At 48.5% G+C, this 25,613-nt stretch overlaps 11 protein-coding genes across 11 annotated transcripts; 3 read left to right on the top strand and 8 right to left on the bottom strand.

Moving 5' to 3' along the window:
• Nucleotides 1-273: 273 nt before the first annotated feature.
• Nucleotides 274-525, top strand: ANOM_006364 (uncharacterized protein; the record flags this gene model as incomplete). The annotated part of the gene is made up of 1 exon (XM_015551620.1): nt 274-525. One exon carries the CDS (start codon nt 274-276, stop codon nt 523-525), a length of 252 nt encoding a protein of 83 aa, XP_015406210.1.
• A 1,104-nt stretch (nt 526-1,629) lies between these two features.
• Nucleotides 1,630-2,717, bottom strand: ANOM_006365 (period circadian protein; the record flags this gene model as incomplete). The annotated part of the gene is made up of 3 exons (XM_015551621.1): nt 1,630-1,997; nt 2,056-2,373; nt 2,435-2,717. Coding segments are annotated over 3 exons (945 nt in total), but the record flags the coding sequence as incomplete, so codon positions are not given.
• Nucleotides 2,718-5,451: 2,734 nt separating this feature from the next.
• ANOM_006366 (arylsulfotransferase family protein) lies at nt 5,452-7,263 on the top strand (the record flags this gene model as incomplete). The annotated part of the gene is made up of 2 exons (XM_015551622.1): nt 5,452-6,151; nt 6,212-7,263. Coding segments are annotated over 2 exons (1,752 nt in total), but the record flags the coding sequence as incomplete, so codon positions are not given.
• Nucleotides 7,264-7,961: 698 nt separating this feature from the next.
• On the bottom strand, nt 7,962-9,732 carry ANOM_006367 (uncharacterized protein; the record flags this gene model as incomplete). The annotated part of the gene is made up of 3 exons (XM_015551623.1): nt 7,962-8,459; nt 8,508-9,174; nt 9,230-9,732. The coding sequence occupies 3 exons, from the start codon at nt 9,730-9,732 to the stop codon at nt 7,962-7,964; spliced, it is 1,668 nt and encodes a 555-aa protein (XP_015406213.1).
• Nucleotides 9,733-10,398: 666 nt separating this feature from the next.
• ANOM_006368 (uncharacterized protein) lies at nt 10,399-11,169 on the bottom strand (the record flags this gene model as incomplete). The annotated part of the gene is made up of 1 exon (XM_015551624.1): nt 10,399-11,169. One exon carries the CDS (start codon nt 11,167-11,169, stop codon nt 10,399-10,401), a length of 771 nt encoding a protein of 256 aa, XP_015406217.1.
• Nucleotides 11,170-13,181: 2,012 nt separating this feature from the next.
• On the bottom strand, nt 13,182-14,831 carry ANOM_006369 (uncharacterized protein; the record flags this gene model as incomplete). The annotated part of the gene is made up of 8 exons (XM_015551625.1): nt 13,182-13,312; nt 13,360-13,566; nt 13,624-14,040; nt 14,089-14,315; nt 14,357-14,480; nt 14,534-14,588; nt 14,641-14,669; nt 14,807-14,831. 8 exons carry the CDS (start codon nt 14,829-14,831, stop codon nt 13,182-13,184), a joined length of 1,215 nt encoding a protein of 404 aa, XP_015406218.1.
• A 395-nt stretch (nt 14,832-15,226) lies between these two features.
• Nucleotides 15,227-16,302, top strand: ANOM_006370 (uncharacterized protein; the record flags this gene model as incomplete). The annotated part of the gene is made up of 3 exons (XM_015551626.1): nt 15,227-15,578; nt 15,633-16,061; nt 16,121-16,302. 3 exons carry the CDS (start codon nt 15,227-15,229, stop codon nt 16,300-16,302), a joined length of 963 nt encoding a protein of 320 aa, XP_015406204.1.
• A 1,869-nt stretch (nt 16,303-18,171) lies between these two features.
• Nucleotides 18,172-19,569, bottom strand: ANOM_006371 (uncharacterized protein; the record flags this gene model as incomplete). The annotated part of the gene is made up of 2 exons (XM_015551627.1): nt 18,172-18,628; nt 18,968-19,569. The coding sequence occupies 2 exons, from the start codon at nt 19,567-19,569 to the stop codon at nt 18,172-18,174; spliced, it is 1,059 nt and encodes a 352-aa protein (XP_015406203.1).
• Nucleotides 19,570-19,666: 97 nt separating this feature from the next.
• ANOM_006372 (uncharacterized protein) lies at nt 19,667-20,221 on the bottom strand (the record flags this gene model as incomplete). Its single annotated transcript, XM_015551628.1, has 1 exon — nt 19,667-20,221. The coding sequence occupies one exon, from the start codon at nt 20,219-20,221 to the stop codon at nt 19,667-19,669; it is 555 nt and encodes a 184-aa protein (XP_015406202.1).
• A 507-nt stretch (nt 20,222-20,728) lies between these two features.
• ANOM_006373 (bZIP transcription factor) lies at nt 20,729-22,302 on the bottom strand (the record flags this gene model as incomplete). The annotated part of the gene is made up of 3 exons (XM_015551629.1): nt 20,729-20,829; nt 20,882-22,040; nt 22,099-22,302. 3 exons carry the CDS (start codon nt 22,300-22,302, stop codon nt 20,729-20,731), a joined length of 1,464 nt encoding a protein of 487 aa, XP_015406201.1.
• Nucleotides 22,303-24,588: 2,286 nt separating this feature from the next.
• On the bottom strand, nt 24,589-25,535 carry ANOM_006374 (pyrroline-5-carboxylate reductase family protein; the record flags this gene model as incomplete). The annotated part of the gene is made up of 2 exons (XM_015551630.1): nt 24,589-25,424; nt 25,490-25,535. The coding sequence occupies 2 exons, from the start codon at nt 25,533-25,535 to the stop codon at nt 24,589-24,591; spliced, it is 882 nt and encodes a 293-aa protein (XP_015406200.1).
• Nucleotides 25,536-25,613: the final 78 nt, after the last annotated feature.

The raw sequence follows: 25,613 nt of genomic DNA on the forward strand, positions 1-25,613 counted from the left end.
ACCCCTCATTCTCTAAGTAAGAAAGAGGGGTATTTCAAATGATCTCTGATTCACCTAGAACATACAGTAGTTCCGCCAGACTCGCTGGACAAGAGGCCCGGAAGGTCCGGATTTCCATCCGAGGAACTACACTAAGCAGGGATGTCGGATACTGGGACGGCGACAACTAGAGTATATACATAGTCCTCACTATTCCTTGAAAATCTCCAATCCGAAATCTATTTCTCTCTAAGTCAATTACTATTGCTATATCCCTTCAGTTGAGCAAAAACCATGAAGCTCTCTTCTACTCTCCTCCAAGGCATCACTATCTTCGCCGCCTTCGCATCGGCGATCCCTCTGTCTGTCCGCTCACCAGACGACGGTTCGATCCGAATCCCCGTTAAGGGCGTTCCGGAGCCTGAGAAACGCGATGACGGCGCCATCCGCATTCCCGTAAAGGGTGTCCCTGAGCCGGAGAAACGGGATGATGGCGCTATCAGGATCCCCGTGAAGGGGGTTCCCGCGCCACCCGCGGAGGAATAGGAAGTTCTGGTGAGTGCAATACCCGCTTTCGGGGGTCAGTGTCTTGAAGGGTCATTGTTACACTTGGGGCTGTTCGTGCTAAGGTTGTGTAGCTGTCGTTCTGGGTCAGAGTTGCCCATCTGTGTGACTTGCAGACTACATCCATACGGAGTCCGGGTTTGTTAGGGATGAAGCTGGCTGTCTAGGTTCAATTTTAATTGAGATACGGGGTCGTGGCAAAATATACTGTACTACGCTACCTTTAAAGGCAAGCTGATGTGTTAGCAAGGACAGATAGAAACAGGCAGCTGAATACTCGTGCTCATCTTGACCTATGATTCCGACCAGTAGGAAAACAGAGCGAACCATAGCTATCAGTAGGAGGCAAATGATATTAAAAAATCACCACCAGTAGCCTAGGTCTCGGGGTAAGATATGATTTACGTAGTAGACAATCGGAAAGCACTTGGTGGTACCCACTTAGGAGAGTATACTTAGGATTAGATGATCACCTATGTGATTGCCCTGCATTCCACTGCGCGTCGTGCAGCAAATACTACGTACGATGTGCTCACTGCAGCTAAGAGGGAACTTCGGAATAATACCCATCAATGGAATCATCCATATCAGTCCACTTATGCTTGCCAATACTGCCCCATGTGTGGTGCCCTTGTTTAGATTGGACAATATAAGCGCCGAGTTCAGAGCTAGCGGGACCAGATGGTGGCGGGGTATTTGACAGCAGTAATGCTATCACACGGCCTAGGCATGGCCATTCGTTTTCATACAACGGTCACTACGCCACATTACGTCTCGTCGCGTAGCATAGTGCTGTTGGTAATTCCAGAGCGTAGACATTTCTTGAATTCATTTAGCAATGATACACTGTCTACACCCCACCCTTAGAATACTGGTCTGTTGCATATTCAATTGCTAGAAATTGTAATGAGCTCAAGTGGAGGTCCATTAGATATCAACGCGGATCATATTATGGTAATAGCAACTTAATTAAAGTACATCACAGATGAAAACATCGCCAGCGCAAATTCATCTCGAAAAAGACAGGAGGGGTACTATTTCGCTTGAATCATTAACATCTCTCGTGACAAAGCCCGTGCTACCATCTTAGAAATGGCGCTGGGTGCCAACGTTGCGGCGGTTATCCAAATCGGAGTCGACGCGAGGGTCAAGCTTGTTAGCAATGTCGGAGCTATGGGGCCCCGCAGTGGCGCTACCACCGGTGGTGTTGTAGCTGCTGCTGGCAAGATTCTGGTGGCGGGCACGGTTGTCCAGGTCGGAGTCAACACGAGGATCGGCCTTGTTGGCGAGGTCGGAGCTGTGAGGTCCAGCGGTGGAGGTAGTAGTGCCGTGGTGGCCAATACCAGTGCCAGTGCCAATACCAGTGCCAGTGCCGTAACCGTGGTTGGTTCCAGAGGCGTAGGCACCAGGGGTACCAATGGCTCCAGTGGCTCCAAGACCGGCGGCGCGGTTGTCTAATGATGTGTTAGTCCTGTGATCTGATAATCCTGTGGGGAATGAGAAGCCACTTACCTCGGTCACTGTCAACACGGGGTCCGACCTTGTTGGCCAGGTCGGACGAGTGAGGGCCATGAGCACCGCCCAGAGCTTCGTGACGGGCGCGGTTGTCTCTGTCGGAGTCTACGCGGGGATCAACCTTATTGGCGATATTGGAGCTGTGCGGGCCAGCATTGGTAGAGTGGGAACCAGTATGTCCAGTAGTGCCGAATGGGGCGTCTACGCCGCCAGCGGCGCCAACAGGAGCTTGCTGAGGACCATGAGTGCTGGAGTGGGTGGTAGTCGCGCCACCGGGGCCGGTGGTTGTGGTAGTGTGATGACCAGCGCGGTTGTCTATCAAAGGTGGTCAGTCTTCTGGCAATACAGCTATGTTGAGGGGCTAAAGTTGACTTACCACGGTCGCTATCGACACGAGGGTCAAGCTTGTTAGCGATGTTGGAGCTGTGAGGGCCGTGGTTGGAGGACTTGTAGTTCTCGGTGGCATTGGCAGTATTGGTGGTACCGGTGCTGGTGTTGGAGGTCGAGTCGTGATGGCCAGTAACAGCCTCCTTAACCTTGTGCAACATTCCAGACATTGTGTGTGATTTGATGATGGTATTCAGTTGAAAGACGAGTGTTCGCTGTGGTGTTGTGTTATTTTGTAGTAGTATCAAGATGATTTGTAGTCTGTTGGTATCTCTGATGGAACTCAGTCAGGCTGGGGTGAGTCGTAGCTTATATACCTTCTCTTCCCTGTTCCTGGAGGCGGGTTCTACACCCATATGACGTAGGATGATTGTAGCTTGTCCGGGGTAACCATGAATAAGGTGAATCTAGGGCATTGTTTCAAATGATACTTGATTTGATCATACCGTCTTGGATGTGGGGCGGGTGTGGCGCTCGGGCTGCTCTGTGGCTGGTGGGGCCGCCCTATGACGCCATCCCTCATTTCCCACGTCTTCATACAAGCTTCATGATCCCGAACAGGTTTTGCGCACTACATGGCTGAGGTCATTGGCTTTTGTGTACCTTGGTTTCAGCATATCTCACGAAACTGCTGGGTTCTTCAGCCGTCAATGGAATTACAACATGCAGAGCATGTCCAATCAGGCAGCACTATTCTACACTACATTACACAGGCTGTCCACGTCCTCCTCTAGGCAGTACCGTGTGTACCTCAGAGCTTCACTGTCCTATTGAAGGTGAAGGACTGTCAACATGTCGGGAACATGTTACACATCATCCGTCATGGTTCGCAACGTCGCATACCTTCTCAACGCTCTCATGAACCGTGACCAGGGGCAACTCAGTACCGTTGTCGATGGCTATTATTAGTCTCTCAAACGGAGTCAAACACCTCCCTGAGGTTCACTTTGTTGTAATCCTTGGTCGATCAATTGCTGATCATGACCTCAGGCCATACCAGTCTGCGCTTACCATCCTCATTGCAGCCACGATCGTCACAGAACGGTCGAGGCTTTGAGCTTTGGCCGTTTATGTAGGTTTCGAAGACCTGATTCCCAAGTTAATGCAAAAGCTTGCGCTCGTATCTGTACTTGGCACTTATCGATTGAAGGGCTCAATTGTGCTCTGGGCTCCGGAATAGCTATGTTCCGGATATCAAGCCTGCGAGATATGATGTCATATGCCACGAGTGGCTGAAAGCTTCATCAGCCCTAAGTCCCTAGAAGGATTCAAGGACATTATTATATGATCGCCACAGTAACTATACTGAAAGCGTGACGGTAAAAGCAATTGTATGGTTCTATACTCAATTCGCCAATGCCTATGTTGGTCCAAGTACTCACCCCCGTTTCACCTTCACCTGTTCTGCATAAGAACTAGTCGCATAGCCTCGGCCTTGCTAACTGTAGAGCAGCAGAGCTTAAGGCTGAAAACGGATGGTTCTTTGGGAATCTCCGTCTTTTGATCTATGCTTGGGTCAATTTGAAAGCGATTCATGTCAATTAATTCAATGCAACCGCTATTTACCATCAACCCTGTGATAGAAATATCAGTTTCCCATTACATCCGTTCTACATGAGGCTCCAAACCTGCTTTGACAGTGAATACTAATCTCTCTCAAACTCTCCTTAGGAGCTTGAGGCAATACTATTGGCCATCCTGGTGAACGGGCCTAGGTACCAGTATGTCTTCATCGGCCGCTTAGATGGAGTAATAACACATTGAAAATCGTTCGCAAATGGGCTTGTTTTGGCAGCACTCATGGAGTACCACATATAGAAAGCAAGATGCAATACAATTCATTTCGTGGCTTTATTAGTCACATAATATAAGTCTATCGATATTCCAGTTCTACACAGGATCGACATACCAGTAAGACCGCTAAAGCCCCAGTTTCACTATACACAGAACCTACTTTCGCTCTATACATCATAGACACTCAAGTCTAGTTGTTTGGTAATATTGACGACAAGTAATGTACTCCTTGATGATTTATCCAGACCAACTGCCAGTAGATTACTTTGTAGGGTATCAATATAGAAACATGGGAATGTACTGACTTAATCAATCAATCTATCTTTGTTGAGTATGGTATGGTCTCACGATTTCACCTACATATCTTGAAACAAAGGATTCCTACTTATATATTGACAACATTCCACTGGCTCGGGTTGATCTCAGGCTGGTCTCATAATCATGAGTCCACGGGGCTGGTTGTGAGCCTATCTCCACGCCATATGACTGTATGTGCTACATTTCAGTAAAACGATCATCTAAATTTAAGTAAGCTTGGCGCAATGTCTCTCAATTGAACGAAGCTGCTTCAGCGACAGTGACATAAAGCGCTGAACTCATGAAAGATCAGTTCAATTATCTTCTGAAATACGAATCTCGGCAATGCTTCGTACCCAATTTCCACCCCATCAAGCACAGACATCTGTATGATCACGCAATCGATTTAACACACTCTTCATTCAAGCTTCACACATATTGCTAGATAGAATTAACGAATGCTTACTAGGCCATAATAAACCTAGCGATCATCAAGCCCAGGGCGAGAACAAGTTCGACGACGAATTGCGTTCAACTCGGTAGCTCCTTGGCAGCCGGCGGGTACCAAATCGGGTAAGAATCGACAGAATCTCGTTAAATCGACGTGTCATGACTGAGTTTCTGCTGTCGTAGCCGAAAGGATATTGCAGGAAGTCAATGTATTCTATATGGCCTTCGGGACAGGTGCGGGGCAGGATCACGCAAGAACCGGCAACGGTGCCATCATCAATCGCTACTATAAAAAAACGCTGTATACCCGAACCACATCAACTTCCTTTTCTTTTAACGACTCACACACGGACAACCCTTGAACAGGTCACAATATTAGGATATTGGATCTAGACATTTACTCAGTGCAGAGGCTTTACCAAAGGTTAATGTACCCATCCTTGAACAACATGGATCGACCCGAGGCTGATCATTGTGCTCTCAGCACGCATCATGCGCTCGCTCTGGCTTACTGCGTTGCTGCCCCTTGCGGCAGCCGACTGGCAATTCAAGTCGCGCCCTGATCTAGCGCCTCCCAGACTAAACATCACCATTCCGGCAGCGCCGGATGTTGAAAAAGGATATCTCTTTGTTGCTCCCTTCGCCGGCTTCGCTGATGAGGCCGGAGAAATGCATGGCCCTCGTCAGGCAGCTCCCTACATCTTCCGTGATGACGGAGAGTTAGTTTGGTCGGGTTATGGGTATTACTCGATCTGGGCGACGAACTTCCAAAAGGCACGCTGGAAGGGCAAGGACATCCTCTTCAGCTTTGAAGGAGATCACAATGCGGGCTACGGCCATGGTCATGGGCATACGACTATCCTGGACCAGCATTACGAGACCATTCGTGAGCTGCGTGCCGGGAACCACAAACTGACTGACAAGCACGAATTCCACATCATCAACGAGGAAACCGCTCTCATTCAAATTTATCAGCCCGTCCCGAAGGATCTCACTCGATGGGGTGCAAGCCCTGAGCAACAGTGGATTGTCGATGCTATCATCCAAGGTAACCACCAGCGTCCCATGTCCATTGAGCGTAAAACTAAACCTGGCATAGAGCTCGACATAGAAACTGGGGAGCTTCTCTTCGAGTGGTCTAGTTTGGATCATGTGCTTCCTGATGGTGAGTGCTGTCACTGCTATGTCTGTCTTTCAAGTAGGACAAGTAATTAAAATACTACAGAGGCCATCCTACCCATCAATCCCGGCCAAGCCGGCTCCGGTTACAACTCGTCGGATGCGTGGGATTACTTCCACATCAACTCCGTCGACAAAGATTCTGAGGGTAACTATCTCATTTCCGCTCGCGACGCCTGCGCAGTCCACAAAATCAACGGCTCTACTGGCGAGATTATCTGGCGCCTTGGTGGTGTCAAGTCCGACTTCGATCTTGGGCCCAATGTAAAATTCTGCTTCCAGCATCACGCGCGCTTTGTCTCTCGGGACGGTGATAAAGAGGTCATCTCACTATATGACAACTCTGCTCACGGAACCGAGAATGGCCGTGGTAGTGAAGTCCACACTCATCCTTTCTCCCAAGGCAAAATCATCGAGGTCAACACCGCTATCTGGAAGGCTTCGATTGTCCAAGCATTCCAGCCTCCAGATGGCCTCTTGTCCAAATCTCAGGGGAGCACCCAACTCCTCCCCAACGGCAATGTTCTCGTTAATTGGGGATCCGAAGGTGCCCTCACCGAGTTTCGTCCTGACGGTACCCCTATCTTCCATACATACATGGACTCGGGCCTCTTGGGTTTAGGCGTTGAGAACTACCGTGGCTTCCGGTATAACTGGACCGGTCTTCCCAACGAGACGCCTGCCATTGTTTCTCTCGAGAATGATCAGGGTACCACTGTGTACGTTTCCTGGAATGGAGATACCGAAACCAAGGTCTGGCGCTTTTACCAAGTCACAGATGAATATGGCTCACGGCAATACCTTGGTGAAACCAAACGTACTGGTTTCGAGACTTCATTTGCCCTCAAGGCTGGCACTGTTCATACGGTGGCTGCCGAAGCTATCGGAGCTAATGGTCGTGTCCTGACTTCCACCGGTATTGTGAAGACACAGGCTGAGATCTTGCCTCCTGTCAAAGGAGCTGAGGCGCCGTCGTCCATTTCGCTTTCGGATAAGATGCAGCAGCCTCAGGTCTACTTGGGTCAAACGAGTCGCTGGGAGGAGCACATGATTCTGAAGGTCGATCGCTTTCATCTCGATTCAACAACCAGTCCATAACGCTCTCCTAAGTCACTCTTCGGGAGCATGATTCTCCACCCGCCATACATCATAGTCCTTGCTGTCCGATAAGGCATACTTATGCTTTCAGTGCCTAGTTGCTATCCAATAGGTATATAAAACAGCTTTACTATGAACCAAATCGTCTATCAAGTAGAACCAGTAATAGAGTCTTCGGCACACCCCACAAACAACTCCCATCCCAAGCACGCCCCAAGAATCAGCAATAGGCTGTCAAGGGGTCAGGTACTTGCTTCTAAAAATTGCAACTAGCCATAAAACACAAAGGCGAGAGTAAGTCCCCGCCTGATGTTCACTTATCTCCCAGGTTCCTCAAGTCCCGTGGCATCCGGGTAGCTTGGTGGCTCGCCTGTCATGACGACCTTAAAAGATGGATTTATACCCGACGGCGTCCATGCGGCTCGTAGCATGTCCAGGTAGCCCCTGTTTTGCATAGTCTTCAGGCAGAGTCTGAGCCAGCTTCGGGCTATCAATATCACAGAACTGCCGTGTATTCCCGTAACTCCGATCGGCCACTTCTTCAATTTAGCTCTATTCAGTCCCTTTGTTGTCGATATTACCTGACAAATGAGATACAAGGAATCCTCCTAGGCTCATGCCCAATGGGAACAGAAGTCACACCATGCAATGTGAATAAGGTTTTCATCGCACCTTCGCCTCACAACAGGACATGCCCGTCAAGACAGGAAATAAACCTTGTCCGGATTGACCTTCCAGTCATCAGGATACCGCTGCGTGCAATTCAGAATAGCCTGATAATCCAGCCCGTCGATATCCTCAACTGCTGGATCAGCACCACGTTGGCACAGAAGCTGACATATTTTCACCTTCCGGTTTCGTGCCGCCTTGTGTAGAGGTGTCTCAAAGAGAAAAGCATCCTGCGCATCGATCGAGGCGTTCCAATCCAGGAGTATATTGATACCTTCCAACCAGCCCATAGCGGCAGCAAGATGCAAAGGAGTGTTATCTTCGAACATGCCGATATCGGGATCAGCGCCGTTCTGGAGTAGTAATTTCATGAATTCAGTATTGCGGTTGCAGACAGCACTGTGTAAGGGCGCCTTTCGATCGCCTTTGAGATCAACATTGACGTCCAGTAACGGCTTGTAGTCCAGGAGGACCTTCAGAAGTTCGGTGTGATTGTGATGCGCCGCTTCACTCACAGCACACCAGCCCTATACGGAGGTCAGATGCATCAAACGTTTGGGGGGAGAGTCACGTACATGATGGAAAGTTCTGAAGTTCACATCCGCGCCTCTATCCAAGAGGATTCTGGCTGACTTGCAATCACCTTGTATGCACACAAATTGCAGTGCCGGTCGGCCTGCACTAGTGGCCGCATTTGGATTTGCCCCATGGTCCAGCAAGAGCTTAATGATCTCCCCCTTGGCTGAGGCCCCCGAGTCCGCTGCCCAGTGCAGTGGGGTGCGTCCGCCAATGAAAGTAGGGCCCTTACTGTCTGCACAGCTACGGGTGTACTGGCGAATGTCGACTCGGGCACCGTGGTCCAGAAGAAACTTCGTCATGTTTACATTACCCAACTCAGCGGCGAATGACAGTGCGGTGCGGCCATCTCGAGGCCGCCGGGTGTTGATATCAACACAATCCAGCAAGAGCTCCACAAGGCGAATGGAGCCGCGTTTAACGACTTCAAAGAGCTCCTGCGCGAGCTCAGGATCGACCGGCTTGGGCGTCGCCGGTCGCGATGGAGTTTGAGTCGGGGAAGTAGTGCTTGTGTTGCTTACTGACAGGCTCTGGGAGTGGACCGTTGTCGCCCAGCGGACTATTGCTGATCCTGCGTCGTCATCGAATGGACATCTATTCGAACCGACAGCAGGAGCCGAGTCATCAGGCCCGGCAGATATCCCTGATATCCTCAGAGTAACAAGCCTATCAACTGTCAGGCTGGAACTCGTATAGTGAGCGATGCGATTGAAAGACGTACAGTGTGAGAGTGCCCATGGCGTCAGAAAAGAGCTGTTTTGTGCGTTGTAGCTCAGACACCCGCAGGAACACATCTTTTCGCTTGAAGAGCCATGCTACCCTATTAATCGATCCCATCAACGGTAGGGGCTCGGCGATTGCACTACTATCTCCATCCTTGCCCTCAATTGAGGCTTTGTCCGGTTTTTCATTCCGGATGCACGAGCTCAGGTATTCTTTTATTTGTTGGCACGTCTTCTCGCATCTTTTAATGAGGCCTTGAAGGCCATCCATGACCTTCCGAATTTCAGAGTCTTTGTCCACGGCATTTTGTGTCTGGGGAGACTCCAAAGATCGTTGCAGGTTGGACAGAAGAGTGCTCAGAGCCTCTACGTCATCTCCAAGAACACAGAGCTCGCGCGGGGCATCTCGAATTGTCACGATGATTTCGTAAAGCTGCAAAGACGCCTTGGCGGCTGTCCCAGATAGTTGTAATATCGCAGATGCTGTCCCAATACCTTCCATCTTTATTCACAACTTGAGCTTGGGAAAAACATTTAAAAGCAACCGTGATGGTTTGCCAGACGCGGTCGATATATTGGGGTGCTGGCCGCGGAGCAACGAGGCTGTGGCTAGCTGAAGCTCAGCCTCGTGCTGCTGTGCCAATAGCGAGGCTCGGGCTTGGTTGTCTGTGGAGCAGTAGGCACTGTTATTCCTGACTCATCGCTCCTCTGGCACTAAATCAGGTAGCTCACATTTTGGTGTGCAGAGAAGTCCTGGTCTTGACGCTAGCTCGTTGGTGACGATCGCCGGGTAATATTTCCGTCTACCCTAGTAGTCTCTTAGGTCATCGCCTCAATTGCTGCAGATCTATGAGAAAAGGAAAATATATAGTCTATTTCAATTTCCAGCGACCGCATCCTATGGACATCATTTGCCTCCTGAACCTGCTAACGAATCCTATCTCAAACACTGCTAAGGTAGCTGAGATCTACTAACCCTACAGGGCCCTATTGATCCATTTAGACCACTTGAGGCATATTCAGATTAATTGAGTCAACTGAGAGGAATAGGGGATGAACCATCCCTGTGGACTATATCAGAAAAGGGAAGATAGCAATGGCTCGAGACGAGAAATCTCAGTATGTGCATTAAATAAAGCCCATCACAAACCTTAGGATGAAAAGACTATTAAGAATCATCCGAGAACCAACTCACTTCGTCACGCGGACCCCTGATCTGCTCAATACGGTCTTCATCGAAGGTACACACCCCAGCGTGCCCATTGTTTCCCACAGCTTGATGTTTCCGGCTCCCTAGGCTACTCGCCTTTCCGTTCGAGGTCAATTCGACCCATTCCGCTGCCGGAGGGTGCAACGGCTTGCCGTCCGAGAATACCAACCAAGAGCTGTCCTTCTCCAACCGCGCATATTCGATGCGTTTCGTCCGAAAGGGCTTGAAAACAACTTTCAAAACACGTATTGCGCAGATCAGCTCTCCCTGCGCTGGGTAGCTATTCTCACTATTCATGTAGCAAACCGAAGAACTTCCTTCTAACGTGGCAAGTCCCTCCAGCAGGTACACATCCACTTTATCCGCAATCCGTTGTTGCAGCCATTTTCGCACGCCCTTTTCTCCCTTGAGATTATGGAAAAGCTCCCTCGGATTTTTGAGTGTGTATATCTTGCCGCCTGTTGGAGGCATATCGTTGCTACCCACAGAGCTGTCACTGGGTTTCTTGAATAGGCGGGAAACCGAAGCAGAGAGCCCTGGTTCTTTTGTGGGCTGAGTAACAGCATACATGTCGGGTACAGATCTGACCGCATAGTCCTCGATTCTCCCGAGAGGCCAGGGGCACCCTTGGGCGCCCAGTTTGGGCTCCTTAATGCTGGTGATCAGGCTGCCTACAGTGACCTCTGCACTTGAGACGAATGGGGCCCTCGGTATGCGCTTGGCTGGCATTTTGGTGTTCGGGTGGGATTCTTTTCGTCGAAGGGTGGGTATCTAAACTCTTTCTCAATGAGGAACTGGGTTGTTCGGTAGGCTGTTTTGCTTCACGTCTTTTGGTTTATCCATGTTGGAGAGATCTAGCAAGATGCTCTAGGAAAGAGCCTTTTATAAGGCCAAGCCCTTATGCAAAGACTCGCCCATTTTCACAAACCCATTCATGGAGCTGCCTTGAACAAACGCCGAGTCGTCACACCACGTACTTGGTATACTCGGTAACCGCCAACATGACCTTGACGAAGCTTTGTCTTTGTTTGGTTTTCTTGGTAGCGGAAGATAATACAAGGACATTAAGTATCCTTATGAGGACAGCACAGCCAGCTATGCATCCTGCTGTATTTCGGTTACTTGTCCAGCGACGACGAGTTGGTCGGGGTGCATCGGATTTTAGTTTTGAGTGTATTCATAAGAAACTCTCTACGATATTTGAGGTGGCGGAGTAGGTCGATGCATAGCTACAACTCATTCGTTTGTTTGGTATGGATCTGTACTTTATTTCTATTTTTAATTCAATCTGTGAATGTTTGTTTTATTTTCTTCGGTACAAAAATACAGCAAAAGCAAAAAAGATGTAATTCTTTTTCGACGTACCAACGGTTATCTACCTATCAGGGCGGACGTAAAAACAGCAAAAAATGGACACGCCGGTAATCGAAACCGGGACCTCCTGAATGCAAATCAGGCGTTATACCACTAAACCACGCGCCCTCGATGAAATAACTGACTTATTATTTATTTTATCAATGGCAAGGTTCGATGTACAGCTAATCAAAGAATTCGTTCGATTGATCGCTTCAACATCACGTCTTTCTTCAAATGTTACGGTCACTGTTTTCAAATATTCCTGAATACAGTCGGATATGTAATGTGAAATCGCGACATTCTGACTCTGTATTCTGTACTATCGTTCGATCTAGTTTCGAATGCCATGTTGATAGATCATGTCTAGTAAGAAGCACCCAACTTTGCCGTGTCAACTACTACTACATGTCGTACAGTACGGGCAGCAAGTCCTATTATGGCACTAGCAAGGGCCTAGAGATGTGTCGCCATAGCTCCGAGAAAAGACAGATATAGGTCTCAAGGCCCGTAGTATAGACAGTGGAGGGTAAGGACACATGATCGGCCTCTGGATATGGGTATAGAGTGCATAAACCTTTACACTGTGGCTCGGTAGAGTTAAGCCTCCAAAGAAAGGACTGCGTATGTGTGGATATTCTCCGCTAGGGATATTGGACCCACCCGACAAAAGGAATTGCCCAATGATCACAGGGTGGTGTTTGTTTCGCTGAGGACAAAAAAAGCTGGTCCCAGAGAGGCTCGAACTCTCGACTTCTGAGTTATTAGCTCAGCACTCTAACCGACTGAGTTATGGGACCACTTGTTGAAAACCGGGCGGCATAAAGGCTACATGAAGCATAGGCTAAAAGCAGTAGGCTCCTACAGACAATCTCCAGCAGGTACTTCAACCTTCGGTCAAATCCGTCGGAAATTAGTATTTCTTTACTATCGAGTATTAGTTGAGGTGTTAGAGCGAAATCTGATGTCTTATATCCAGCGTCTGTGTAAGTATGATAGAGAGTGTTGTATCGATCAATTGCCGGTTTGTTCATCCTTCTTGCAGCTTGTAGTTATATATTTCTGACTGCAAGTATATCCCGTGCATACGAGAACCCGATGGTTTTCAACCATACTAGCAACGCAGGCCCCGAGCCAGAATTTTGATGAACATAGTCGTCTAAATATTTGTTAAAATGTTAAAATAAAAAGCTAAGCATAAGGAATCGGCTATATAGATTCAAAAAAAAAAATACACGTCGGACGCAAAAATCGTGGACTCGCCGGTAATCGAAACCGGGACCTCTCCAATGCGAATGGAGCGTTATACCACTAAACCACAAGCCCCTGTTTATTGGTTCCACTCTCGGATAAGCCCTACACGACCCACGGTTTCCGATGCCATATCTTCATCCGAGAGTCCCCGATCGCGACAGCGACTCTACTATACTCATCACAGGCCAGCCGGTCTTGCTTCCCCATCTTCGTGTCTCCTCGATTAATTCGTGAATTCTCCGTGAATCTTTCAACCATGGCCCGCCTGTTATAGTCAGCAATAAACCCAGCGGTCCGGTGCGTAACACTAACAGAACGAAATAGGGCCAAACGAATTGACCCACACGGGCGCAGAATTGCTGAAAATCGCAAGAGCCGAGACTTGAATTGCATGATGGTCGAGCTTTTTTTCAAAGTCATTAATTCGATCAATTTGCTGTAGTGTATTCATTGTTGTCTGCATCGGCTCAGCAACGCTCAGGATGGCCAGGGCCGTGTGGTAGTATTGCAGGCTCGAAGCTGATATCGTCAGCTCACATATTCCGTACATAAATGGGTACCATAAAGTGTCTATACCATGCCATCCGCTGACAGTCCATAAACATGGGAAGCTGCTTTGTCCGTAGAGGCCCGGAGTATCAATAGGCTCGAACGAGGCAGGTAGAGATGCACGCCATGTACCGAGCTCGCCGCTGAGTGAGTGCCACTCGTGATGCTCTAACGGCGACGCATCTTGATCGAGGCATCGGTTGATAACTTTCCCCAGTAAGTACGTTATCCTGTTGGCGTGGTCATCCTCGCCCTCGATTGTTGGAGGGAGTTGTTCATGAGAGAGCTCTATCATAAGACTTCGTTTTTCTATAAGCGCCACGGTAATATCTTCTCGGAGGTAATTCCAGAAGCCGGCGCTGAGTAACCCCGTTTCAAGCCCAGCAGGCCGACTTGCTAGCAAGGAGTATGATCCCTGAAGATGATTCTGACAACTGATATTTTCTACGCCAAGTTAACACACACTACTAACAGGATCAGGGAGATACGCACGGGATATGATCTCATAAGATCGCAGAAGACAAATAGCAGCAAGTGTCTCGCCGGTCCGGAATTCATCTGGATTTTCCGTCAGCTGTAGCAGTGCCTGAACACTCTCGAGGTGATACGACTCTGCCACGTCCCAGAGGTCTTTCTTAAGGAAGCTCGAGCTCTGGCTCGCCGCCGCAAAGGTAGAATGGCGCTGAGAAGAAGCGAGTTTTTCCGCGCACAAGAAGGGACTATGTCACCGAAATGTCTTTTCCTGTCGTTGAGGTCATACCATCCGGCCAGATGCTCGATGTAGTAACGGAAGATCGCGGCAATTTGGGGATCTCGGAGTGCCTTTTCAGGATCTTTCGTCGATACGTACTCGGCGGATCGCGCCCTGGTTGTTAAGCTTTGGTCTGGGGTAGTGGGCGATCTGGACTGTTGCTCTCTTGCTGAACGGTTGCTCCACTGGCAATCTCGAGAAGCTTTTTGGCAGCGAAGACACACGGGTCGATGTCCATCACCTGTTATGAAACTTAGTCCATAGATCCAATGGAGCTGACTCGCCGGGCTCACATTTAATCTTTCTGGATCTGCATTGCTGACTATCTTATGTTAATAGAAAGCTTTATCAGAGCCAGATTGAATACAAGTGGGGTCTAGTGTACCATCCTAACAATGGAGAAATTGTGACACTGCATTAGCGTACTGAAGCAGCCCTGAGATAATGGGCTAGACCTACTATTTGTTAGAAAGGGTCGGGGCATGGTGGAGTAGCGAGCTAGCTGGAGCTCGCATTATCCTCGAATCCTCGCCGGAATGCAAGCCATCGCTAAATGCGTCACCAAGTGGATCTTTTCATTGCCACGAAACCTTTATAACCACTGTGTTAATAGGCCAATAGTCCAAATGCAAAATACGCCCACGCACTATTATACAATACACACAGCACTCCACACCCACTCAAAAACGAAATGCGAAGTGCGAAAGCCGAACGTTGATCGTGGACAATACATGGAGACATCATGGCAGACAGGACTATAAAACCCCCCTAACCCTGAAGATGCAAGGAGAGCATATTCCTCTGTACATATCTACTCAGACATGAAATAGACCACATTTAATTGATAACACTCCATACTTGTCCTTTCGTCATACGAACATGCAACACATCACCACCGTCGCTAGACTGTGCAAGCCTGCGAGGTTCTGCACGCAACATCGAAACATGTCAAGCTTCCCAACTAGCATCTCCCCCTCACAGACAGAAATCAAGAACCGCCAACTTTCTCCGCAGAATTTGGAGATCGCAATCCGAAGTCTCCACCACGACGGCCTAGTCGTAGTGGAGAACGTCGTGCCCCACGATGCCCTGGACCGACTAAACCACAAAATGGTCGAGGATGCATGGACACTGCGGAATAAGGAAAACAGTCCCTTTAACTACAATCCCGGGAATATCCAGCAGGATCCTCCCCCCGTACGGAAATACTTTGACTCTGATATCTTCCTCAGTATGTGTCTGACGCTGACTCAATGTATAATAATACATACTAATAACGGCGCAGATCCCATTGCAACCCAAATAACCTCAACGGCGCTAGGGCCCCGTCCAAAATGGACCTTCGGCTCTGGAAACTCAGCTATGCCACCTACAGCTGAAAACCCGCCCATGTCCCAGCCAGTCCACTCTGATGCAGATTTCGCCCACCCAACGCACCCGTTCGCCTACGTCGTAAACGTCCCACTGATCACTATGACTCCTGAAAACGGGTCCACAGAGATATGGCTGGGAACACACACTGACTCGGGACTACACATCCAGGAAGGAATGCACGGTGAGCGAGCAAGCGGGCGAATTCAACTGAATGCCCTGGAAAAGCGAAGAATGATCCGGCCGCCGTGTCAGCCTGTTGTTCCTAAGGGCGCATTGGTTCTGAGGGACTTGAGGCTGTGGCATGCGGGAATAGGAAACCAAACCGATGAGGTAGGGTTATGTTAGCAATGAGTAAGTCTCAAATGCCCTTTAAAGAGCCATCGTGGCTAATGATCGCAGTTCATTTTGCGCCGTGGTATCGAAACCCCATGAGGTTGGAACTTGCGGAGGATTTGAAGCCCCTGGTGGAAAATGAGACGAGCCTTGAGACTCCTGTCGACTGGGTTACGGAGTCGGAGGCCATGTCGCGGTATTTGAATAGGGGGTTTGGAAACTCGTATGATTTCAGTCAGAGGCCCTAGGCGGCTCCATGGCTTTGCGGTGGGAGAGACTATAGTAGACAAAGTAATAAGACGTAAGATGTTGTATTACTCGAGTTTTCTGATATATCCAACCTATGAACAATGCAATGCCAATATGGTCACCGTCGCAGCTAGATCCACATTCTCTCTCATGTCAACTTACCATATGCTAAGAAATGGGGTAATTGATCCACCCTTCTGGCATCATAACAGTAAAATGGGAATTGCCATATTTCATTGGCCTTCGGAGAGAATAACAAATCGCCACACACCCAACATTGTACATCAACTATAACCTCTATCACTGTTTGACGGTTAGATATAGATGGATATGCAAGAAAACATGATTAGGTATGAACCAGTTACTCACCCAATAGCTGTTGGGTCTGAAGCATGTTGTGTATATGTGAAGAATGGTATTTAGATCCATAGCACCGAGTCAAACAGTAAGCCCACTTATGTAGCTACATGTATTTGAAAGACCAATGACTTGCTCCTCAATGGCGTATCCCACTTTCCCGTCCAAGCCCACTTCGCGTGCTTGGATACAAGGCGAGCAGTCTAAGTATGTCACATCCATTTTCACATTGTGCGGCATTGCCAATCTGTTCTGTCATGTATTGAAAAGCCCCGAATAGTGGATCTATGTTCATACCGCACTGCCCATAACGCAAATTGTCGAGGAGAAATTTGACGGCACCAATATTCCCATTCCGCGCAGCAATAGTGAGCATTCTATTGTAGTCCATCATATCCCACCAGTGCCTCATTAATTCGAGGGCCCACATCAATAGCCTCGCCTCCTTTGCACCGAAGTGGGGCTGGCTTAAGACAATTTGTAGCGGCGTTAGCCAGTATCGTCTGGTTGAAAAGCCAGAAAGTATTGATCCTGGGGTAGATTGGCCAGCAGGTGATCTATTATCTCGGGGTCGGTATCTTGTCTCCTGGCAGCGGCATGAAATAGATTGTTCTGATGCCAGGGCACGGAATATAAGAGCCCTAATCTCAGGAGTCGTAGTACCTCCTCCTTACTGGAATTGATACACAGCTGGTATACAGTTTCCCACCGTAGTATATTGTGATCCGCTGTTAAACTCAGAATCTTTTCTGTAGCGATGAATGAAAACCACTCATTGAGAGATTGTATTGCCCACGATCTTTCTGCCCGCATGGGATCGGATGGCATCGAATTCTCACAGCATGCGAACAATGGTCTTTGTGAATACGCCATGACTGTCGTAGTTAGCATTGGTCTTGAGAAGTAATGCGATTGTTGTCTTTGATATGCAGTACAAGGAGATGACCAACAAAGAAGTCAATCTGAAGTAATAGAGAAGAAAAGATGTCAATGAACAAAGTGACAGTTATCCCCATTTATAGAAATTGGTTATCGAGGTAGTTTTCATCTGGCATGTGTAGTATATGCATACACCCTACAATGGGGTCATTGGGAACAGTCTATGTTCAAGGCAAAAACCGAATAGAACTTTTCCATCTTAGCGGATTATACCGTGGTCTATTAAAGTGCTTCTTTTTTAGTAAGTGGAAACATCCATGTTTGATCTGCGGGCTTTGTTAATATCACAATGGGCAAGGTAGGTTCCAAGCTACCTACCATTCTCAGCTTTGTAGACGTACTCTTTCAAACTGGTGTTTACGTTACTTTCCGGATTACATGGCTGCGCATCTTACGAGATAGTTTTGATACCAGGTTCATGCCTTGTTGTCGACTCAATCCGATTTCCTTCTCATGCATGTCCAAGAAAATACCGACCAGACCAACACACAAACAAAGAACGGTATCACCAAAGAACAAGTAAATTAACAAAACGGGTATAAAGTCCAATCCAACCCAACAAAAGCCAACCCTCACGGCAAATTCCTCTCTCTAAATTCCCTCCACCTCGCCCAAAACCCGCTCTGTTTCTCACCGCTAACCTCCGGAGTACGACCCTCAGTCACGGCTGTCGCCATCTGCCCACCACCTGGCGCCTTTTCGTGGCCGCTAGACCCCGGTTTCACACCACTGCTGATGGACTGTGATCGAGGAACAAGCGTCGTCCCCGACATGGTATCATCCGTCAATCTGCCTTCCTGCAAGGCGAGCGCCCGTTCTCGGGCTCGACGCTCTTTTGCCCGGCGTGCGACGGCTTCGGCACCGCCTTTCTCGCCCAGCATGACCGTGCCCCCTGGGCCTGGGGTTATGGCGCTGTAGTCTAGGTTCCAGCCCATTTTTTTGGTCTGTATTCTGGTATGTAGACTTAGAGGGGCTTTGTTGTGCTGGAGGGCTTTGGATGGAATTGCTTTAGGAGGAGTTTTGTAAAGGCTGGCATATTTTTAAGGAAACTGGGGACTGTTGAGCTATATGTGTACTAATGTGGCAGTGTTCTAGAAAGATGCAGCTTGCACTGGTCATGGGAAATGACATCATACTACTCCACCTCGGCAGAGGATCCTCAGTTCTATGGGAGGCTATATGTCGATCCTCTTGGCGGGCGTATTAAGGCCTCAGCAGAATATACTGTGTAGTGTTGGTTTGGGCAGGAAGGGTTGGATGCTATCTACAGGGACTTGGTGACTAATTGTTTCCCCTATGGTTTTATGGATAGTCTGGCAGACAAAACATTAAGTACGTAAGTATTGAACTATGAATATGAACGTTTACTGCGCCGGATCAAACACCTTCTTGAACGTCTCCAGAGTATGAGCCCAGAGCTTCTTCGGGAGATCCTCCGCCCGATATCCGCTCATGAGTTTCTCCTTTGCTACATTGGCCCCGTCATAGTTGAGGATATACGATCCTCCGCCGATTTTCCCAGTCGAAGCTACGCTGGTCTTCACCCCCTCCACAAGCGGCACGCCTGCATTGGCCGGATCCTGAGGCGTCGCGGGCGGGTAAGCAGCGGAGGTCGAGATGAACAAGTGCCGCTCACCACTCTCCTGCGGGGAAATCGACATCGGACGCGATAGGAAGGTAACGATTGGGCCCGCGATCCAGCCGATGGTCTTGTTCATGAGAGGTGTGCGGACGATGCCGGGGAATATATGAACGAAGCTGATGGACGGGTACAGTGTGGCCAGGTGCTCCACAGCGAGGGAATTCATGGTCGCGGCATACGTGTTGGATTTCATGAACGACCACGACTTCTGTAAATCGAAGTTATCTTCTTCAATTTTGCCTTCCTGGCCGGCGGCTAGCACGCTCACGACGCGGGCTGGGCCGTTGGATGCGCCAAGCAGCGGGACGAGGTTGTGGACGAAGCGCATACGAGAGTAATAGCGGAGGACATGGTTGTTCTCCAGGCCTTCAGTTGTGTCTGCTTCACAGTCAGTGCCTGGTACTCAGATGACGGGATGTGTGGTTCTACTTGCTTTGCTTCGAGGTCGCAAGATGTCCCGTCGAGAGGAATAGTAGATCGATCGCCTTTTCCTTCTGCTTGATTTCCGAGCACACTTCGTCTACGTTCCGGAGAAGTGATACGTCTGATTGAATGAAGTGGAAGGCTCCGTCGGGATTGGCTGATTTGAGTTCCTCTAGTATCTTGGATCCGGCGGCTTGATTCCGTCCCACGAGGTGGATTGTCGGCTTTTTGATGGCCTTCGCTAGCTCCTTGGCTGTTGCTTCTCCGATTCCACTGGTTCCTCCTACGAAAACCGCGACGAAGTCTCCATCGCGGGCGTGGAGAGCGGCGTTGGATTTGCGGACTTCGTTGATGCCCACCATGGCGACTGAGATCTCTAGAGTCTGGAGTGGAAGTACAGATGCGAGGAGTACAACAATCCGAGTAAACTCTGAGTAATTCTTCCAGGTGATGACTGCAGTAATTGAGCTGCGTTTAAATAGAAGAACGGCGAGAATGACAGGTCGGTGTTCGGTGACGTTAAGTCCGAATGCCGCATTGGTAATGCGGCATTGCATCATCGTCCGCAGGTCGGTCAGCCAATGGTTGTCCGTGTCGACGGGTCACCTTACTTCCATACCCTAGTGAACGATTATTCCTCATCTAGGCCATGCATTACTGAAAGACGAACTGATCTTACCTGTCAGCTTTTGTCCCTGATATAAGCAACGGGTTGCTGCCAATATAGCTTGCTCCCAAACAATTTGGTAGTCAGAGGGGCCATTGGCACTGTAAAGCAAGAATACAGTTTCATTCTGGGAACCTATGCCTGTAAACTCCGTCGTTCATTTCCTCATTCAATCATTCATACATGATGCCGTAAAATAGAATTAGCATTATGGTTAAAAAGGGTTTCTTCCTCAGCCATTGGAGATTTTCGCCCTGTTATCCTGGGTGCTGATAAGAAAGCCCATCCCCAGACACGTGAAAATCACTGGTAAAAGATAGGGGCGGGAGAAAAGAACACCAAAAATGAACAATCATTCCCTGAAAGCCCCGGGCTTGTAGATCGCAAGGTAGGAAGCTTAGCTCGACGATACATTTGCTGCTGATTTGACGGCGGCTTCGACGTCAGTCAATCGGAAGCCGGGGGCTCGTCCCAGAATAACCATCTTCTTCAAAAGCGCTAGTCTGGATTAGCATCTCAAGGTTGGAATATTATCATCCAGAGAACTTACCCTGAACGAATCCGTCAATGTTAAGGACCCAGGTCGCTTGTCCTGTTGCGCTGTCTGTTCTATCAGAATTGTGTAGAGACGGCGATTTGAGCTCCGGACGATCATCTAAGTCCATAGGAATGTCCTTTGATTGATTCAGCTCAGTCTTTGGAGCATTCTCCTGATTTTCCGACGTAGGAGTGGCGAAGACACACGGTGAATCATCAAGACAGAAGCCCTTTTCTTCGAGATAACCTTGGACATCACGGCAATCAAGCCAAGTACCATCTAACCCGTATATCTTAAGAAGCTCCTGTCTCTTCTCCGCTGACGGCTTATTGTCCATCTCCGGAGCGCTGCCCGGAATCGAGCCCAGCACTCGGCCCGGAAGTCTCATATTCTCGGGATACAAAGGCTTTCCATCAGGTTGCACCTGTGGGTAATGCGTGCCGGCACCGCCAATGCAGTAGAAAGGCACCTTCGGTCTTTCCAAAGGCTCTTTTGGGCCTGCACTGAGGAGGGTAGCAAGACAGCGGGCCATTTTATCCTCTTGACGCAGGCAGCTCACCAGACGGAAGACACGATAGATGTCCTGGGGGTCCGTTCGCGGGTCAGTGAATAATTGGTAGGCGTACTCTATGCAGTATCGGTGGAGTCGACGAGCGAATGTCGATTCGTTATAGCTGTATGTGAAAGTACCACTGCTGTTCAATGGTCTTTCGATGTCCCTCGGGAGATTTCCCAAATATGAGCGATTCGCATATCGGACAGAAGGTGATACTCTAATGCGGTCACTTCCTGGTGGCTTGTAGAACGTTCCACTCCCCCCGGGGTTCATGTTCATCGTGTATCCAAAGGTGGATGCCTCGTTGGCTGCCTTTGCGGATGATAAAGCGGCGAATTCTATATGATGAAGCCCCGCAGCAGATGATGAGCTCTCATTTGATGATTTACTTTCACGCTTTACCTGCGAGACGGTGCAGTTGAGTTGCTGGAAGAGATAAGGATGAGTGAGATTGAGATCAGACTGAACGGCCATGCGGTAGAATGTGGATAGCGATTGAGATATTCTGGCCATGCTTTCTTCAAGCTCCGACACGCGGGTTTTCAGATCCTGAAACATGGCCTCTTTCTTCAGTCGGTAAGTCCTTTGTGCAGCCCGAATCTGAGCCCGACGGTCCTACTCTAGTATTAGCCATTGCCCAAAAGAATAATTTGCCACAGAGCAACAGTCATACACCAGGAGAGGTATTGCCAGAAGCTTTTCTCGGTCTACCGCGTTTCCTCACTCGGTTCGCCGATGAGGGCTCGGGTGAGCTCTTGTCAAGAATCTGACCATGGTCCGATCCCGGCTCTGCGCCGATTGCCTCCGATATGTGCGGGAACCGATCGGGCTGGTAATAGCGCGCCGAGAGCGTTTGAGACAACAAATAATCAGCCATGCTTACGGTTCTGCTCGGTGCTTCGGACAGCAGTAGGGTTGATTATATTTCCAGGGGGTTCCTTTTATAAGGAGATGATCATCTAATTGGAATCCTCAATGAGATTTATTCCGACTGAAGGTAATTACATGATAAAATCGCCTGATGCTTGGCGGCGGGTTGTGCAATGACCCAGCGAGATGTAGATTCTTCCTCTTGTGCCTCGGCTGATCGAATAATCTGCGTGGCTGATCCGAGGATCTTTTAAACGGGCCAATCACCGCCCGAGATCGTGACTGTGCCCTATATGGCGGACTATATCGAGGTACCGCCGTATAGACATCCTGAAGGATCAGAGATTTAGATATGTAATTCATTCTATTTTTGATCTAATATATTCTCTACAGATTTAACAATAATATCTCTCATCATCTGTATTAAGTATTCTAATTGTTGGCTACTTATCACGTCAGCAACGTATCCATAATAGGGCTATCTAGGGTGCGGTCCAGGCGGATCAGACCATAGCCGGGGAGGTCTGATGATAGTGACCTTCTGGCCCCGGTGGGAAATCCCTTGTGAACCCTGATTGCCGCACTCTACAATCTGGGTTCGAATTAGTCACAAGTCTAGGCTGACATGTTTCAATATCCCGCTTGGGCTGTTTCTCTACATCGAGGATCTTCTCGAAAACAATGATATTCTAAATTTACGCCCCACCGTCAAATGAATACCATGTTACTCCCTTCGTGGAATAGACTCAAGATGCAGAGGTTGTGATATCGATGAATCGTGACTATATGTAGCAGTACTCGACAGCGCTCTGTAGATCTGAGTCATCTGCATAGGGCAGCACTGTAGCCGCGCCCATAGGTACTCCAATTGGGCATAAATGTCCTTCCACACTCCATAATTGCGGTTGAATCTGCTTTTGTTTCCAATTATTTGAGGATGTGATTTGAGGAATTGGCATATAAGGTGGATGAACAACATAGAGAACGTGCTCCAACTCCCCACCATTCCCGTTGGCGTTGTTGGCAAACACACTCATCGAGTTGATTGTTCTTGGTTGGCTGTAAAGACGCCTCAATCTTTTAAATTCCGTCATAAGGGAACACGCCGTCGCAGAGTTGAGGCTTTTTTTCCCAGGGTTGATCGAATTTATCCCAAGAAGGAGAGTCCTCAGGGAACAAAACATCCTCGAGATCGACAATCACCACTTTACTGGGGTTGGAATCTCCGTTGTCGCAGAACAAAAGGTTTTCTAGCCTCTCATCCCAATACTTGGCCTTCTTTTCATGTAAATCTTTGAGAGCGTCCATAACCTGGGATTATAACCTTTCTTCATCAACCTGGGTCTCCCGAGCAAGTAGATGTAGAGGCGTCCCCGTAATTTCAGACAGTATAATCGCTGAACGATCGTTGAAAAAGCCTTCTCCCAGATAGTCAGGGATCGTTTTCCCTTGAAGACTTATCAACCTTTCATATGCCTTTTTCTCACGCTGAAATTCCGTTTGCCAACCATCCTTTTCTTGTTTGACAATGACTCGACGGAAAATCGCGAGGTGAAGACGTTGCTTCAAGTTCCACGCTATGTACTGTACCTCCCTGGTTGAGCTGGTTAATCTTCCTCACTGCGATGGACTGAAGGTGACCGTCTAGAACGATCACCTGGGGTTGTGTGAGCTTGATAATATACTCGGCCTTTGAACTTAAGAAGCGCTCCATACCTCAGCGGATTGCGATTCAAGCAGCGAACTCATCGCATTCGATAGAGACAAGTTGCCAGCTGATGAGTGAAGGGAAATAGGTCCATTAAGAAGGAATCCATGAACTTCAAAAATCAAAATCTGAGCTACGGTTTGATGAGCAAGACTTTTAGAGCTCTATAGCCGCTAAATTTGCAACAGGCTGCGAGATATGAGCGGGGTTAGGCAGCACTACATCTAACTCGCGTTGCTTGAGTGACGTTCCAAAGGTTTCATGCCATTTTTCACATCTTTTAAAACCCTCATGTATTTTCATATATCCGACTAGTATATCACCCCCGATTATCAATAATAGTTTGCACCACATGGGGCAGTCCCGTATTGGGATGTAAGCTAGTCCGGGCCGAGGTGTCAAAACCAGTCGTACCTTTATAATTGAGGTACAGAATCTCTTTCACAATTCGCACTCATCTCATCAATATCAACCTGTGTTGGCTTAATTTCCTGTGTCAAGCAGGGCAGAAAACTATCTCAGCATCTGGAAGTGTCATGAATTCGCAATCATCAGACGAAAGCTTCCACTAGTCAGAATCGTAGACTATGAATGCTCATCTCTTGCCCTCGTAATAGCTGCGGAAAATGAAGATTCAAGAAGAGTCGCTAGTTGACCGTCTCTGAGTCCAGATATCGCTTGCCCAGTTATACTCCCCGGTGCAGATAACGAATGCTCCAATTGCTCAGGACTGACTCCGGACAAAGCCATGCTCACCATCCCTCGAATGCATTGGGAAGCGATGGCAACAGCCTTCTCTATTGGAACACCCTTGGCAGCAGCCTTTTGGGCGATAGATTGCAATGCTACCGTCGTCAGTGCGTTGCAAAATGCACTCATACCCGTTGAGGTGTCAAAATAATCAGGTGAGATTTTAAACACCTTGCCGACCAAGTTGAACATCCACATCGCCAATTCCAGAGCCTCTTTCTCTGCAGGACTACTGGGATCGCCGATGAGAGTCGCCGATTCCTGAACTTCGGTTCCCATAGTTGGCATTGCACGAACGAGTCGGATGTCTTTCATCACCAGACCATTTGTCTTGTCATTTCCTCCGATTAATTGCTTTAGTTTGTCTTGAGGTGTTCTGGCGAGAATGCTGATGATAATCTTGTCTCGTAAGGCTTGTCGCATTTCGAATGGCTCAAGAACCTTATGTACCTGTTCCGGGGGAAAGGCCAAAAGAATGGCGTCTGCGTTCTTGACCGCATTGATATTTTGGCCAGAAACAATGTTCACTGGAGCCCGACTGCTGTGGTACAGGTCTCGAAGCTGTGCTTCTGATTCTTTACGCCTAAGAGCAACGGTAATCTTAGAAATCGGACTGTCAGGCTGAGCGACCCGTGGAAGTAGAACTCCGAGTAGAGCTCTGCCGATGTGGCCTAAGACGTTGTCAAATCATCATTCCAGCCCCAACTTGCGCGGGACAAGGAATAACACAGCTTACCGCATCCGAGAAATGTCAAATGAACAGGCTTCTGGACAAGCGACATGGTACAGTAATATTAATAATCAAAGAAGCTATGAAGTTTGGTAGGGTAGATTTGAGGGTGACCCCTCTTATATATCAA

Source organism: Aspergillus nomiae (assembly GCF_001204775.2).
Source record: "Aspergillus nomiae NRRL 13137 chromosome Unknown contig00164, whole genome shotgun sequence".
NCBI classification, from domain to species: domain Eukaryota; kingdom Fungi; phylum Ascomycota; class Eurotiomycetes; order Eurotiales; family Aspergillaceae; genus Aspergillus; species Aspergillus nomiae.